At 41.7% G+C, this 12,902-nt stretch overlaps 2 protein-coding genes and 2 non-coding genes across 5 annotated transcripts; all 4 read right to left on the reverse strand.

Annotated features, from left to right (window-relative positions):
• Positions 1–167: 167 nt before the first annotated feature.
• On the reverse strand, positions 168–2,074 carry rpl23a (ribosomal protein L23a). Of its 2 annotated transcripts, XM_086177280.1 has the most exons (5): positions 2,021–2,074; positions 966–1,146; positions 596–772; positions 415–484; positions 168–224 (listed from the first exon to the last, which is right to left on the reverse strand). In XM_086177280.1, the coding sequence occupies exons 1-5, from the start codon at positions 2,043–2,045 to the stop codon at positions 210–212; spliced, it is 468 nt and encodes a 155-aa protein (XP_086033406.1). In that variant the 5' UTR covers positions 2,046–2,074; the 3' UTR covers positions 168–209. The 2 variants fall into 2 exon arrangements, with proteins under 2 accessions (XP_086033406.1, XP_086033407.1); XM_086177281.1 differs by having other exon boundaries at positions 168–484.
• Positions 291–358, reverse strand: LOC147216666 (small nucleolar RNA SNORD42). Its single transcript, XR_015109101.1, has one exon. It is a non-coding gene; the product is annotated as a small nucleolar RNA SNORD42 (small nucleolar RNA).
• On the reverse strand, positions 870–937 carry LOC147216667 (small nucleolar RNA Z17). The gene has a single exon (XR_015109102.1). It is a non-coding gene; the product is annotated as a small nucleolar RNA Z17 (small nucleolar RNA).
• Positions 2,075–2,803: 729 nt separating the features above from the next.
• On the reverse strand, positions 2,804–10,093 carry ddx52 (DEAD (Asp-Glu-Ala-Asp) box polypeptide 52). The gene is made up of 15 exons (XM_086177282.1): positions 9,984–10,093; positions 9,512–9,773; positions 8,892–9,031; positions 8,611–8,796; positions 8,361–8,504; positions 7,487–7,598; positions 7,333–7,405; positions 6,903–7,106; positions 6,731–6,821; positions 5,950–6,072; positions 5,715–5,865; positions 5,543–5,618; positions 4,603–4,674; positions 4,222–4,485; positions 2,804–2,948 (listed from the first exon to the last, which is right to left on the reverse strand). Exons 1-15 carry the CDS (start codon positions 10,068–10,070, stop codon positions 2,918–2,920), a joined length of 2,016 nt encoding a protein of 671 aa, XP_086033408.1. The 5' UTR covers positions 10,071–10,093; the 3' UTR covers positions 2,804–2,917.
• Between the last annotated feature and the right edge of the window lie 2,809 nt (positions 10,094–12,902).

The following is a 12,902-nucleotide window of genomic DNA, read 5'->3' on the forward strand; positions in this document are numbered from 1 at the left end:
AGCTGCTGGCCCGCTGCATAGGGCTGGGTTGCCTGGGCAAGGGTGCAAGATCTCAAAAAAAACAAATGAATCAAGGATACACCAGTAATGATGCGCCCCAGCATAACACCAGGATGTATCAATCAACTAAGAACCCAAGCATCAAGCAAGAAATACAAACACTTGAGTTTTAGTTTATACAAATATTTATTTTCACGCGTTTTGCCAGTTTAGATGATGCCGATCTGTAAAAGAAAACAACTGAATTACTAAGCGCTCATCTTGGTTATGACAAGGTTTATAACTTCTTTTTGCATCAGTGGTTCCTTTGAATGCATCACTAAAACTCAGGATGAAATCAATTTGACATCATTTGCAGAATGATCATGTTCAACAGTATTGATGAATATTAAGCTGGATTCAAAGACAACTCACCTTGTTTGCAACATCCAACGCATCATAATCTGGGGCGAGGCGCACGTATGCCTTCTTCTCACCATCGGGCCTGGAGACATTAATAACAAAGATCGATGTCAGGGCAATAAAAACATTGATCGCCCCTTCTAGCAAGATTCTCAGTTAAAATGTGGTACTACATTAGTCTGGGTAAGATTACCTGATGAGCGTGTTGACTTTGGCCACATCAATGTCATACAGCTTCTTGACCGCGTGTTTGATCTGGTGTTTGTTTGCCTTGACGTCCACAATGAACACAAGTGTGTTGTTGTCTTCAATTTTCTTCATAGCAGACTCTGTTGTCAAGGGGAACTTGATGATGGCATAGTGATCCAACCTAAAGAAGTGACATTTGTTAGCTTTAGACTTCTTGCACCACTAACAGACTAAGTAGCTCACTTGGCTGCTTTAGAGAACATCTGATAACTAAGTTTGGTGCATCAGTAGTATAAGTTGGAATCATATATTTCATACTTTGATCGCTTTTACCATCACCTGCACCACAAGTTGTAACAAGACTTTCAACTCACTTGTTCCTGCGAGGAGCACTCTTACGAGGATACTTTGGCTGCCTGCGAAGGTGGAGGGTCTTGGGGCGACGGAAGGTTGGAGAAGTCCTAATTTTCTTCTTCTTCTGGCTGTGGACGCCTTTGAGCACAGCCTTTTTTGCCTTCAGAGCCTTTGACTTGGTCTCAGTCTTGGCAGGGACAGCTATGGGAACAAATTCAGTATTACTCCCATAGATCATTAGAAAAACATGGTGGAGTCCAAATTAGCCGAAGGATCAATGCTACTGAACACAGTTGCAGCGGTGAAACCAAATAAAACTGGTCTGAACATTTCATATATAAACGTGTTTATAAATTCCACCAGGGGGTTAAGTGAGTTACATATGGTGGTATGCTTGTAACTAAGCATGGGTTAACAACGAGTCAACGTAAACGACTTGTTGTCCAAACAACAATCGTTGAAGACGCAACATGTTCATATTCGTTGTTAATTTAAATTTACAATAAAAAACAGCCGACGTTGAACGTTGCATATCGATACATGTCGGTGGTACATACCCACGATATATTGATAACGCAGTAAAACGTACTTGGTGTTTAGTTCCCAATATTTCTATGTCGTACACTTCTTCATTGTGATCGAACTCATGGAGACGTAATTTCTACCTTTACACGTGAATGTTTCAGAAACATTAGCAGCGACGTTTGCTAACCGGCACACCTAATAGCATCGTCTTAACACCGTTAGTTGATTACCTGGATACTATTTATCAAATTTCCAGCAGATCAAAAATCCCCTATTAGTTTCTGAGTACAACGAGGCACATACATTTATATTACTTGGAATAATCGGATCCCGTTTCAGCTATACCATGCTAATATTAGCCTAGCATCACGTTCCGACATACATGCCGGAATAGTCACCACTGGTGTAGATAGCTATAAAGATTGTAAACAAAAATCTTTCAAAGGGCATAATACATTAATATTTACAATGTATACGAATGACGCTGGTTGGAATTAACAACATTTGTCAACTGTATCGTTACGTTGGGAAAATATTGAGATTGACAAACCTTCCTTCTTCACCTTCGGTGCCATGTTGAGAAAGGAAGAACAGTCGGGGTTTCCTGCCGTATATTGCATGGGCGAGATTTTAAATACAAGTATCGCGATACTACAAGGGTCTGCCCACTAGTGAGGCGTAATGCTTCATCATGTCTCCATAATTTATACAAACAACAAACATGGATGTTTTGAAAATGTTGAGCAAATCTTGTTTGAGTCGTTATGACATTAAACTTTAAATGTACATGCTATTGAAACTTTTTTTTTTACAACTAGAGTATTAAAACTTCTTTTGGTAGCACATCATGCCAAGTTATCTCATATTCCTAAAGATTATTGTCCCGATTAAGGAATAGGAAATCACACAAAATGCATATTTCTAAATGCTGAGGTTGTTAAATACAACCCCCATTATTTTAACAAACCTACTGAAAGACAGCTAATAGACTCGCTTATTTAAATCATAACCCTTATGAATAGGGCTATATTCTAGAAGAATAGTATATCGTGGGGCCAAACCTGACATTAATGTCTCTTGTGAATTCTTTTGTGTATCAAATAGAACAGCCGGCCTAGAAATATAATGTACGGCTTTCATACTTATCACAGCCTTTCTGAGCTGTAGTATTTTCAAATAGGCTAACCACCCCACTGTATCCTGTTGAATTTTGTTGAATTGAAATTTTGATTTGGGTGAACTTTTGGCACATTTTAAATAAATAGTTTTTCTTTGAAATCTTCTCCAACATATTGGAATGTAAGATATAAAACCCACATATGAGCAACAAAAATGCAAATTAAATATAAAAGTTTATTTTGTACAATACAAAGAACATATTGGAATTTCACGAGGTCTAAGAGGTCTTTGATTAAGTCGACGTCAATCCTCTCAGCAAACGGCTCCTTTATTCACTCTGAGGCTTTTTCTTGATTTTCCTGCAAGAGAAAAACACATTTATATTAACACTGATTGTTTAAGTGAGTAGATTCCATAGAATTGATTTTTGTTTTTCAGATTGAGCTCATTTTTGAATCAGTGTACCCACAACCCAGTATTGATCAATAGTATTGAATTTGACCTCTAAATCAGGGGTATCAAACCAATTTTGGTCTGGGGGCCACTTACAGCCTAATTTGATGTCCAGGGGGCCGGACCTCTACAATCATTACCTAGAAGTAACACTAAGTCCAAATTTTTCCTTTGTTTTAGTGTAAAGGAAGTAAACAGCTAAATAATAAAAATCTTTATACGTCATGAACTGTTCCTCTAAAAAATACATGATGAATTAATTTTAAAAACGTATATTAAAAAATAATTGATGAAAATACAAAATTACACCCTAAAAATACTGAGTTGAAAGAGAAAATCTTGTCACTGTGGGAAAATTTGCCACTGAATAATGTTTACAAGGCTTTTTTTTTTGATATCATTTTGTTTTTTTTTCATAGAAATAAGAAAAGAAAATTTAACCAATGTCAAAAGACAGTTTTTTTTTAGCAAAAAATCATTGTTTTTCAAATTTTGAAGCAAAAAACATATTGCAAAGTTATTTTTTACTTTTTCCTCGCCTGTTTTTTTTTTTGAAACCTACTGTATAAAACCCCCTGATGCATGTGTGAAAAGCACGGGCCGCACGAACATTAAGATTTGATTCCAGGCAGGGGGCCATAAAATATTGTTTCGTGGGCCGCAAGTCTGAGACCCCTGCTCTAAGTTGATCATTCTTAAACAATTACAGAAAATCGACAAGACAACTATCATCTGCTATCATAACTTTATAACTATTAGAAGTGAAAAATGATTGTGGCGTTGACAACACCGTCTACTCGGCAGACTACGCCACAAATCATTTTCAGATGCGTTCCATGTTTTAGCATGTTGGTATTCTGGTAATTTGATAAGCTGCATGGAGTTGAAGTAAATTATGCAGTATTCAAGGTATGAGCATTGCAAATTATGTCCTGGTCAAGTCATTCAGAAACATGATAAATTGCTGAAAATGTTTAATACTATTAAGATATTAAAATCTTTCTAGACTATCTTGTAAGACAAAAAAAAGTCTTACAAACCTGCAACTTATGTTAGACAAAATCACTTATCCAGTCATCTCACTGTGTGCTATTATACATGATTACATAGCAGTGGTGATTAAAACAAAAGTAAAGGATATTCTATTCATCGCACACCCTTCCCCCCGACCCAGCTCACTTTTTCAGATTGCCTCCCTTGGAATTTGTTTTGCATTTGCCATGTTGTTCTGAGCTCCTTTCTTTCTGCGTTGTACTTTTCGTCTTAGGTTGCGGTTTCGTCTTCTTCTCTTTTTTTGGCTGCTTGTTGGTTTTAGCTCCACCAGCTCCGGTCTTCACCCCACCCTTCTTCAAAGCGTTGGGCTTTTTCTTCATTAAGAAGTGAGGAGTTGTGGAAATGGTGCTTCTCTTGGGGGGTTTCTTCTCAAGCCTCCGCTTCTCTTTACTAAACACAGAAACACAAACAATAATATCCATGTGTCTCTATTATGAAGCTTGTTCATTTAGAGGAAATGAAAGACAAAAATGCATATCAAAAGATATTAGTAACAGTCTGTTTCACCTGTGTATCTTCTTGAAACCGATCATGTAGTCTGGTACAGGGCAGCCTGCCAGTTTAATAACATTGGCAATGCTGTTGAAGTAAAGACAAAGAAGAATTAATTGCAAGAAAAAAAACAGAAATTTAAGGGGCGATTGTAAAGCTATAACAACATCCAAACATGAATATTTCTTACAATCCACTGAAAATTATTTAGTTTTTCTTTGTACAAATGCAGCTATTTTCTGAACATGCTGAAGTGGGGGGAATCCTGGAGCTGTACTTAGGAAAGGTTTAAAAAAAAAGTATATTTATTGCCATATTTATTTAAATTCAGGCAAATTGCAGAGAAAATATTAGCGCCATCTTGTGTACAACATGGGGAAAAGTGTGAAAAAATTGCAAAATTAAATATTAATGAAGATGGTTATTATGAAGATGTTTTATCAGCAAAGAATTGAGCACTTATGAAGCAGTTATTATATGTCCATTCTTCTACAAACTGTATGTTACTATTCTAATGAAGAATTTTTATACAAAATCCCAGGCAAAACATGTTTTCTAGCACTTTAGCTGCAAGGACCTTTCTGATGTACCTGCAACACTCTTTCCCCACTGAATTGACATTGACTGACACCTCAGCTGCTTGAAGGCAGAATTACATGAAGGTTCAGTACCTTCTGACCATCACATTAAAATACGTTGGAAAGACAAGAATGAAGTTGCGCATTTTTAAAGCCTTTTGTATGGAGCCTCATTGAATAGTGTGCATATAGCTGGTAGCTATTCCTATTAGTGTTGGTCAATGAATACAGATTTTCTACACATGCAAGCAATAAATTCTTAGAAGTTCAATTGTAATGCTTTACAGTTAATGTTAACAATGTTCACTGAAATATATTATATGCTATTTGAGTAAATAAGTCAATAAGGCTGCATTTTAAAACCTCTGACCACATACTTGCGCAGCAGTGGCTTATCGTCCTCCGTGAAGAAAGTGATTGCCTTCCCCTGATGTCCAGCTCTGCCAGTGCGACCTGATCAATGGCAGAACAAAAAACAATAAATTTAAGTTGCTGGCTAAGCCCAGACAGGACCTCAGCCTGAGGTGCGCAGGGGTCAATCCGACTCACCGATTCTGTGAATGTACTCCACTGAGCTGGTGGGGAAGTCGTAGTTCAACACCAAGTTGACTCCTTTGAAATCGATGCCTCGAGCAAGCAGAGCTGTGCAGATCAACACCCAGATCTTACCAGAACGGAAACTCTGCACTACGTTGTCCCTCTGCAAACAGACAAACGGGGGGTAAATACCACGCTTTGCTTCAGGAGACAGTGATGAACCTCCACATGAAGTGCGTCTGCGTACCTGCTGCTGTGTGCGATCTGCGTGGATCACGTCAACGTTGATGCCTTCGTACACCAGCTCGTGGAAAAGCTCCCGCGCCCGTTCGATAGACTGAACAAACACTAACATCGGCGGCAGGAAACCCTGGGGAAAGAAATGATCGATTACTAGAGCTTTTTTTTTTTAATAACTTGGGTGTTAAGGCTTTGCAATGGCTCAATACAGTAGTCCCTTGCCATATCGTTCACCTTTCGCAGTCTCACTATATTGCTGTTTTTTAACTCTTAAACATCTCATTTTACCTTGCAGATTTTTCACTATGTGACAGGTTTTTCACGGTATAAATATATTTTTACATATTTATTATTTCAATCAATTTCATGGTAATTTTTTTTCGAGGATGTTGACCAACCACAGCACGGTATTCTGTATCCTGGGCTCTGATTGTCTCAGCGACCATAGCATCATTCTCTGCATCTCCTGCACATATCATGCATTCAGCATCTTGCCTTGTCCTTTTCACACAGGCAAGCGACCGCAACTCATAGTGTTACTCGCAATGCTGTGTTTGTATGAATCATATAGGAGGTGTTTATAGGAGCATGGGAAAAGGGTTATAATGAAAATATGGTTGTTTATCACGGCTGGTTCTGGAACGTAATCCTTGTGATAAAGGAGCAACTACTGTGTGTGTGTGTGTGTGTGTGTGTGTGTGTGTGTGTGTGTGTGTTTGTATGTATGGAATATCCTATGACTGGTATGGTTCTATGCAAATCATCAGAAAGCTTTCCAAGTGTGGCACCTTTTTGATGATGTCCCTCATGGCCAGAAGTTTGCCGTTCTCGGTCCCGACAAAAAGTAGCTCCTGTTCCACGGTGTTAACTGCAGTATTTCTAGAACAATGACAAATTGACTTGTAGAATATGACAGAAAATATTGTAAATACATTGAGGCTATTTCAGTGTGTCTTCTACCTGTGTCCAATGTTGACAGACACCAGGCTGTCGAGGTTCAGTCGGCACCACTGCTCCACATCTGCCGTGCACGTGGCGCTGAAGAACGCGCGTCGAACCTTCGGACTGGAGCAGGCTAGAAAAATTGTGGCCAGCTGCTCCCGAAAGCCCGCCTTACCATCTTCAAACAGTTTGTCCGACTCATCCACAACCAGCCACTCCACGCTTGATACACAAAACACAAGATCATTTTAAGACTTAGATGCTAAACACTTTTTGTTTTTGTTTTTGCTTTCATAAGAGTTGATCGTGGACAAAAAAAAAAAAAAACAACAACATTGGAAATCAGACCCCGCAGGTGTGCACTGGCCTGGGGGACAGCAGGATATTTGCTCCAATTAAATTACATGACTATGAAAATGGCAGCGAGTAAGAGGTAAAAAAAAATTACCAGCTGAGGTCGACGGCTGGAGGATCCTGCTTGAGGAGGAAGACCAGTCGGTTTGGGGTTGTGATGAGAATATCTGTCTCAGAGGAGAGCAGAAGATCAAGGTCATCCATGTGTCATCCTTTACCAGATCAAGGAAAAACATACCATCCCTTACCGTATTTCTTCTTTGACCCCGGTCCGTACTTCTTGGCTGCCAGAGAAGCTTTATCTAATATGTGAACCCGAAATCCAACACCATCAGATATGCGGAGCAGTTCTCTGTAAGTCTAAGAACGAGCACAACAGAACCAGTGCACATAAGTGACTTTGAGTCAAACAAAGGGGTGTAGAAGCTCAGACAGCCGGGTCTCCTTCCATCACATCCATGCGTTAGTGTACCAGCCACAAATTCAACTATCCGGGGATTTTTACAACAAACAAAGAAGGTCATCTTGAATGAAAAAGCAACTGAAAATTTGACTTTGATAAGGAGAAAGGTCCAGAGCCGAAATGTTCCCATGGAAATGTGTAAGACCACATGGGCGGAGTGGGCTTCAGTGGGCATGAATCTGTTCACCCAGCAGAGAATGCAGCTCAGTTTAACTTACATTGATCAAGTTGAGAGACATATATAAAATACCTCCAGGATTATAATATAAAATATAAAAAACACACATGGAAATCAAAAAATTTGAAAAACACACATGTAAGACTCAACTCATACTTGTTCACATTTAAGGACTAGTTTTTAGTGTTAAGTCTCATCTTAGTCTTGGACTAGCTGACACTAAGAATTTAAAAAGACTGTGGATCTTTTATCTAAAGACTGAAAAGATTTAGAAAAGCCTCGTGGAAACGGACACGCTTGATTCTTTCTGCAATTTTTTCCCAACGAGCAAATCTTTCACCGGGTATTTCAGTTTTAAGTCTACGACTGTGAAAACCGTGGGGTGTAAGCCCAGCATTAGTGGCGGATGAAAGGTTGTCAAAGATTCCTGAAATTATAACGCCAGTGTGTCGGTGTGTTGTTCCCAGTGTGTCTGGTGTACCTGGTTTGCCAGCTCTCTGGTCGGGGAGATGATCAGAGCTCTGAAGCCCAGGTTGGCTGGTTGCTGCAGGTGAGCCAGCAGAGGCAGGCAGAAGGCCAGCGTCTTCCCTGAACCAGTTGGAGCGCAAGCCAGAAGCTCCCGTCCCTGAAAGAAAGAAACCAGGTAGCGTCACACAACTGCTACCTGTATTCAGTTAACAACTCTGTGAGTGTGTGTGTGTGTGTGTGTGTGTGTGTGTGTGTGTACTCACATGCATCATGAGAGGAATGGCCTGCATCTGTATGGGTGTTGGAGAGCTCAACCCCGCATCTCTAAGGTTCTGGAGGACACGTGGATTTAGGCGATACTCGGACTGCAGCTCCTCAAATGTGCACACGGGGTCGGGCATGTCGGAGCCGTGCACATTAATCCGGTGCTGCGAGCGAATACGGTTCACCTAAAAATCGGCGGGAGACGTGTCAGCGCAAAGCAAGTGAACCGGCCACAGATGATCCCGATAACTTATCATGGAGTTTCCGTGTCTGTCTGGACCTTTTCCTGATGGAGTTGTTTGAGTCGCTTCAGTGAGGACTTCTCCTTCTTGCCTTCTGGAAGATCTTGGATTTTATGTTCCAGTGCGGAGGTCCAGGTGATGCCTCCACCCTGCATGTCGCTCTGAACTTCAGCATCATCTTCAATGAGGTAGAAAAACGGCAAGCGTCAATGAGTCTCTGCCAGCAAATTTTTATGGTGGACATAAACTCACAAACTGTAGCTTTACAAAACAAGAACAAAGCAACATCATGTAACTTCTTAAGCTTGTGATATTATTAAGTATTACTCCTCAAGAATCAAGTGAAAAGATATCATGCCCTCAAACATGTGGGTACATAGATGGGTCAGGTATAAATGGAGCCATAGGAAAACTAGAGCGGGATGGGAGGATGTCCAAATCGGGACTATTTGCATTAACTTGTAAAATATGGTGTTATTGCAGGGCATTAATGATCATGTATTATTTATTTATATATATATAAGTAAGCTTACTGAATTAAAATGCTCTTTTTTTTTTTTTTGTGGAGTGCACCAACTCCACAGATAAAACCTATCACAGTCTCCATCACATGCATCCTGTTTTTCCGCACGTTTAACGCTCCTTAGTCATCCTTTACCTTGCAACTCCACCTGCTGGCTTTTCCTCTTTTTCTTCTTAGTTTTCTCCTTTGTATCTCCGACCTTTAGTTTCCTTTTCTTGACGGCATCATCTTCTTGTCTCTCACTCCCCGCCTGATCTTCCTCTCCTTCCTCCTCCTCCTCCTCCTCTTGCGGCCGCCGTGTCGTCCTCCTCTGCGCTCCTTTGGTCGAGCCTGTGCCGAAGTAATCGATCGCAGATACGGGCACAGACGACGCCTCCCCTCCCTTAAAGCCGGGCACCTGTAAAACCAGCAAAACACAGGATTAAATCACATTTGAAATACCGTGAAATTAAAATAAAACTCGATTTGGTGTTGAGAAAATGTCAAACCAAATAATGTACAGGCGGAAGTGAGAATCTAGAGATTGGGTGCTAGCATAACATGCTTGTTTTGCTAGCGGCTAATCTCTATTTTCGTCTGGTACTTCCCAACCACACGTTATACTTACTTTAAACCGGACAGCGTCTTGTCTAAACCTCTTGAAGTCGAATTTTGCTCCGGCTCCGAGTTTCCGAAATAACTCGAAGGCGTCCATGCCAGCGGCAGCGTGGTTCGCCTCAACCAGACGAAACTAATCAACATCCGGATCATCGACACGCTCTCTACCGCCCCGCTGTGGCCAGTCGGCGTATTACACCTTTCTAAATTATCATTGCTAGTTCCCAATAATCAATGCAGCCTCAGGGCGGCACTGGCCCGTGCCTCTCCAAGCCTGCCTTGGGGGGGCACGGAGCAGTGTCTCCCTGTGCCGGTCCCAAGCCCGGATAAATGCAGAGGGTTGCGTCAGGAAGGGCATCCGGCGTAAAACTTTTGCCAAAACCAAATATGCGAGACAACCAAAACTATACCATACCGGATCGGTCGCGGACCGGGTTAACAACGACCGCCATTGGTACTGATGACCTACAGGGTACTAATGGAAATTGGGCTACTGTGGGTCGAAGAACAAGAACAAGAAGAAGAGGTGGAGTGCGTGTTCGGAAGCAGAGAGAGAGGAGGAAGGGAAAGAGTCTGGGACTGAGAGTAGGGACTTTGAATGTTGGGACTATGACAGGAAAAGGTAGAGAGCTGGTCGACATGATGCAGAGAAGGAAGGTGGATATACTGTGTGTCCAGGAGACCAGGTGGAAAGGTAGTAAGGCTAGAAGCTTAGGAGCAGGCTTTAAGTTGTACTATTATGGTACTGACAAGAAGAGAAATGGAGTAGGAGTTATCTTGAAGGAGGAGTTTGTTAGGAACGTCCTAGAGGTGAAAAGAATGTCAGATAGACTTATGAGTCTGAAACTGGAAATCGAAGGTGTGATGCTCAATGTTGTTAGTGGCTATGCCCCGCAGGTGGGATGTGAATCTGAAGAGAAGGAGAAGTTCTGGAATGAGTTAGATGAAGTGATGCAGAATATTCCCAGAAATGAGAGAGTGGTCATTGGTGCAGACTTCAATGGACATGTCGGTGAAGGCAATAGAGGGGATGAAGAAGTGATGGGCAGATTTGGTATCCAGGATAGGAATGCAGAGGGACAGATGGTGGTAGATTTTGCAAAAAGGATGGAAATGGCTGTAGTGAACACCTTTTTCCAGAAAAAACAGGAACATAGGGTAACTTATAAGAGCGGAGGTAGGAGCACGCAGGTAGACTACATCTTGTATAGACGAGGTAACCTGAAAGAGATTAGTGACTGCAAAGTAGTTGTAGGTGAGAGTGTAGCCAGACAGCATAGGATGGTGGTTTGTAGGATGACTCTGGTGACAAGGAAGATGAAGAGGACAAAGGCAGAGCAGAGGACAAAATGGTGGAAGCTGAAAAGGGAGGAGTGTTGCATGGTTTTCAGGGAGGAGTTGAGAAAGGGTCTGGGTGGTCAGGGTGAGCTTCCAGATGATTGGACAACTACAGCTAGTGTTATCAGGGAGACAGGTAAAAGAGTACTTGGTGTGTCATCTGGAAGGAAAGTAGATAAGGAGACTTGGTGGTGGAATGAGGAAGTGCAGGAGTGTATACAGAGAAAGCGGTTAGCGAAGAAGAAGTGGGATACTGAGAGGACTGAAGAGAACAGACAGGAGTTCAGGGAGGTGCGGCGAAAGGTAAAGATAGAGGTAGCAAAGGCAAAACAAAGGGCTTATGATGACTTGTATGCTCGGTTGGATAGTAAGGAGGGTGAGAATGATCTATACAGGTTGGCGAAACAGAGAGATAAAGATGCAAAGGATGTACAACAGGTCCGGGTGATAAAGGACAGAGAGGGAAATGTATTGACAGATGCTAGAAGAGTGATGGGAAGATGGAAAGAGTACTTTGAAGAACTGATGAATGTGGAAAATGAAAGAGAGGCAAGGGTAGAAGAGGTGACTATTGTAGACCACAAAGTAGCAAAAATTAGTAAAAGTGAAGTGAGGAAGGCATTGAAGAGGATGAAGAGTGGAAAAGCAGTTGGTCCTGATGATATACCTGTGGAGGTGTGGAAGTGTCTAGGAGAGGCAGCGGTAGATTTTCTGACTAGATTATTCAACAGGATCTTAGAGAGTGAGAAGATGCCTGAAGAATGGAGACAAAGTGTGATGGTGCCTATTTTTAAGAATAAAGGGGATGTGCAGAATTGTGGCAACTACAGAGGGATAAAGTTGATGAGCCATACAATGAAGTTATGGGAAAGAGTAGTGGAAACTAGACTGAGAGCAGAAGTCAGCATTTGTGAACAGCAGTATGGCTTCATGCCTAGGAAGAGTACTACAGATGCAGTATTTGCGTTGAGAATGCTAATAGAAAAGTACAGAGAAGGCCAGAGGGAGTTGCACTGCGTTTTTGTAGACCTAGAAAAAGCATATGACAGGGTGCCAAGAGAGGAGCTCTGGTATTGTATGAGGAAGTCTGGAGTGGCAGAGAAGTATGTTGGACTGGTGCAGGACATGTATGCTAGCTGTGAGACACTGGTACGGTGTGCTGTAGGGGTAACAGAGAAGTTCAAGGTGGAGGTGGGACTCCATCAGGGATCAGCACTGAGCCCCTTCTTGTTTGCAATGGTGATGGATAGGCTGACAGATGAAGTTAGACAGGAATCCCCATGGACCATGATGTTTGCGGATGACATTGTGATCTGTAGTGAGAGCAGACAACAGGTAGAGGAAAATCTAGAGAGGTGGAGGTATGCTCTGGAAAGGAGAGGAATGAAAGTTAGTCGCAGCAAGACAGAATATATGTGTGTGAATGAGAGGAACTCGGGTGGAGCGGTGAGGCTACAGGGAATGGAGATCAAGAAGCTGGAGGATTTCAGGTACTTAGGGTCAACAGTCCAGAGCAACGGAGAGTGCGGAAAAGAGGTGAAGAGACGGGTCCAAGCAGGTTGGAATGGGTGGAGAAAAGTGTCAGGGGTAC

The sequence above is a fragment of the Fistularia commersonii genome, chromosome 29 (genome assembly GCF_037954325.1).
Source record: "Fistularia commersonii isolate RoL2024-O1a breed Wild chromosome 29, RoL_Fcom_v1.0, whole genome shotgun sequence".
Taxonomy (NCBI): domain Eukaryota; kingdom Metazoa; phylum Chordata; class Actinopteri; order Syngnathiformes; family Fistulariidae; genus Fistularia; species Fistularia commersonii.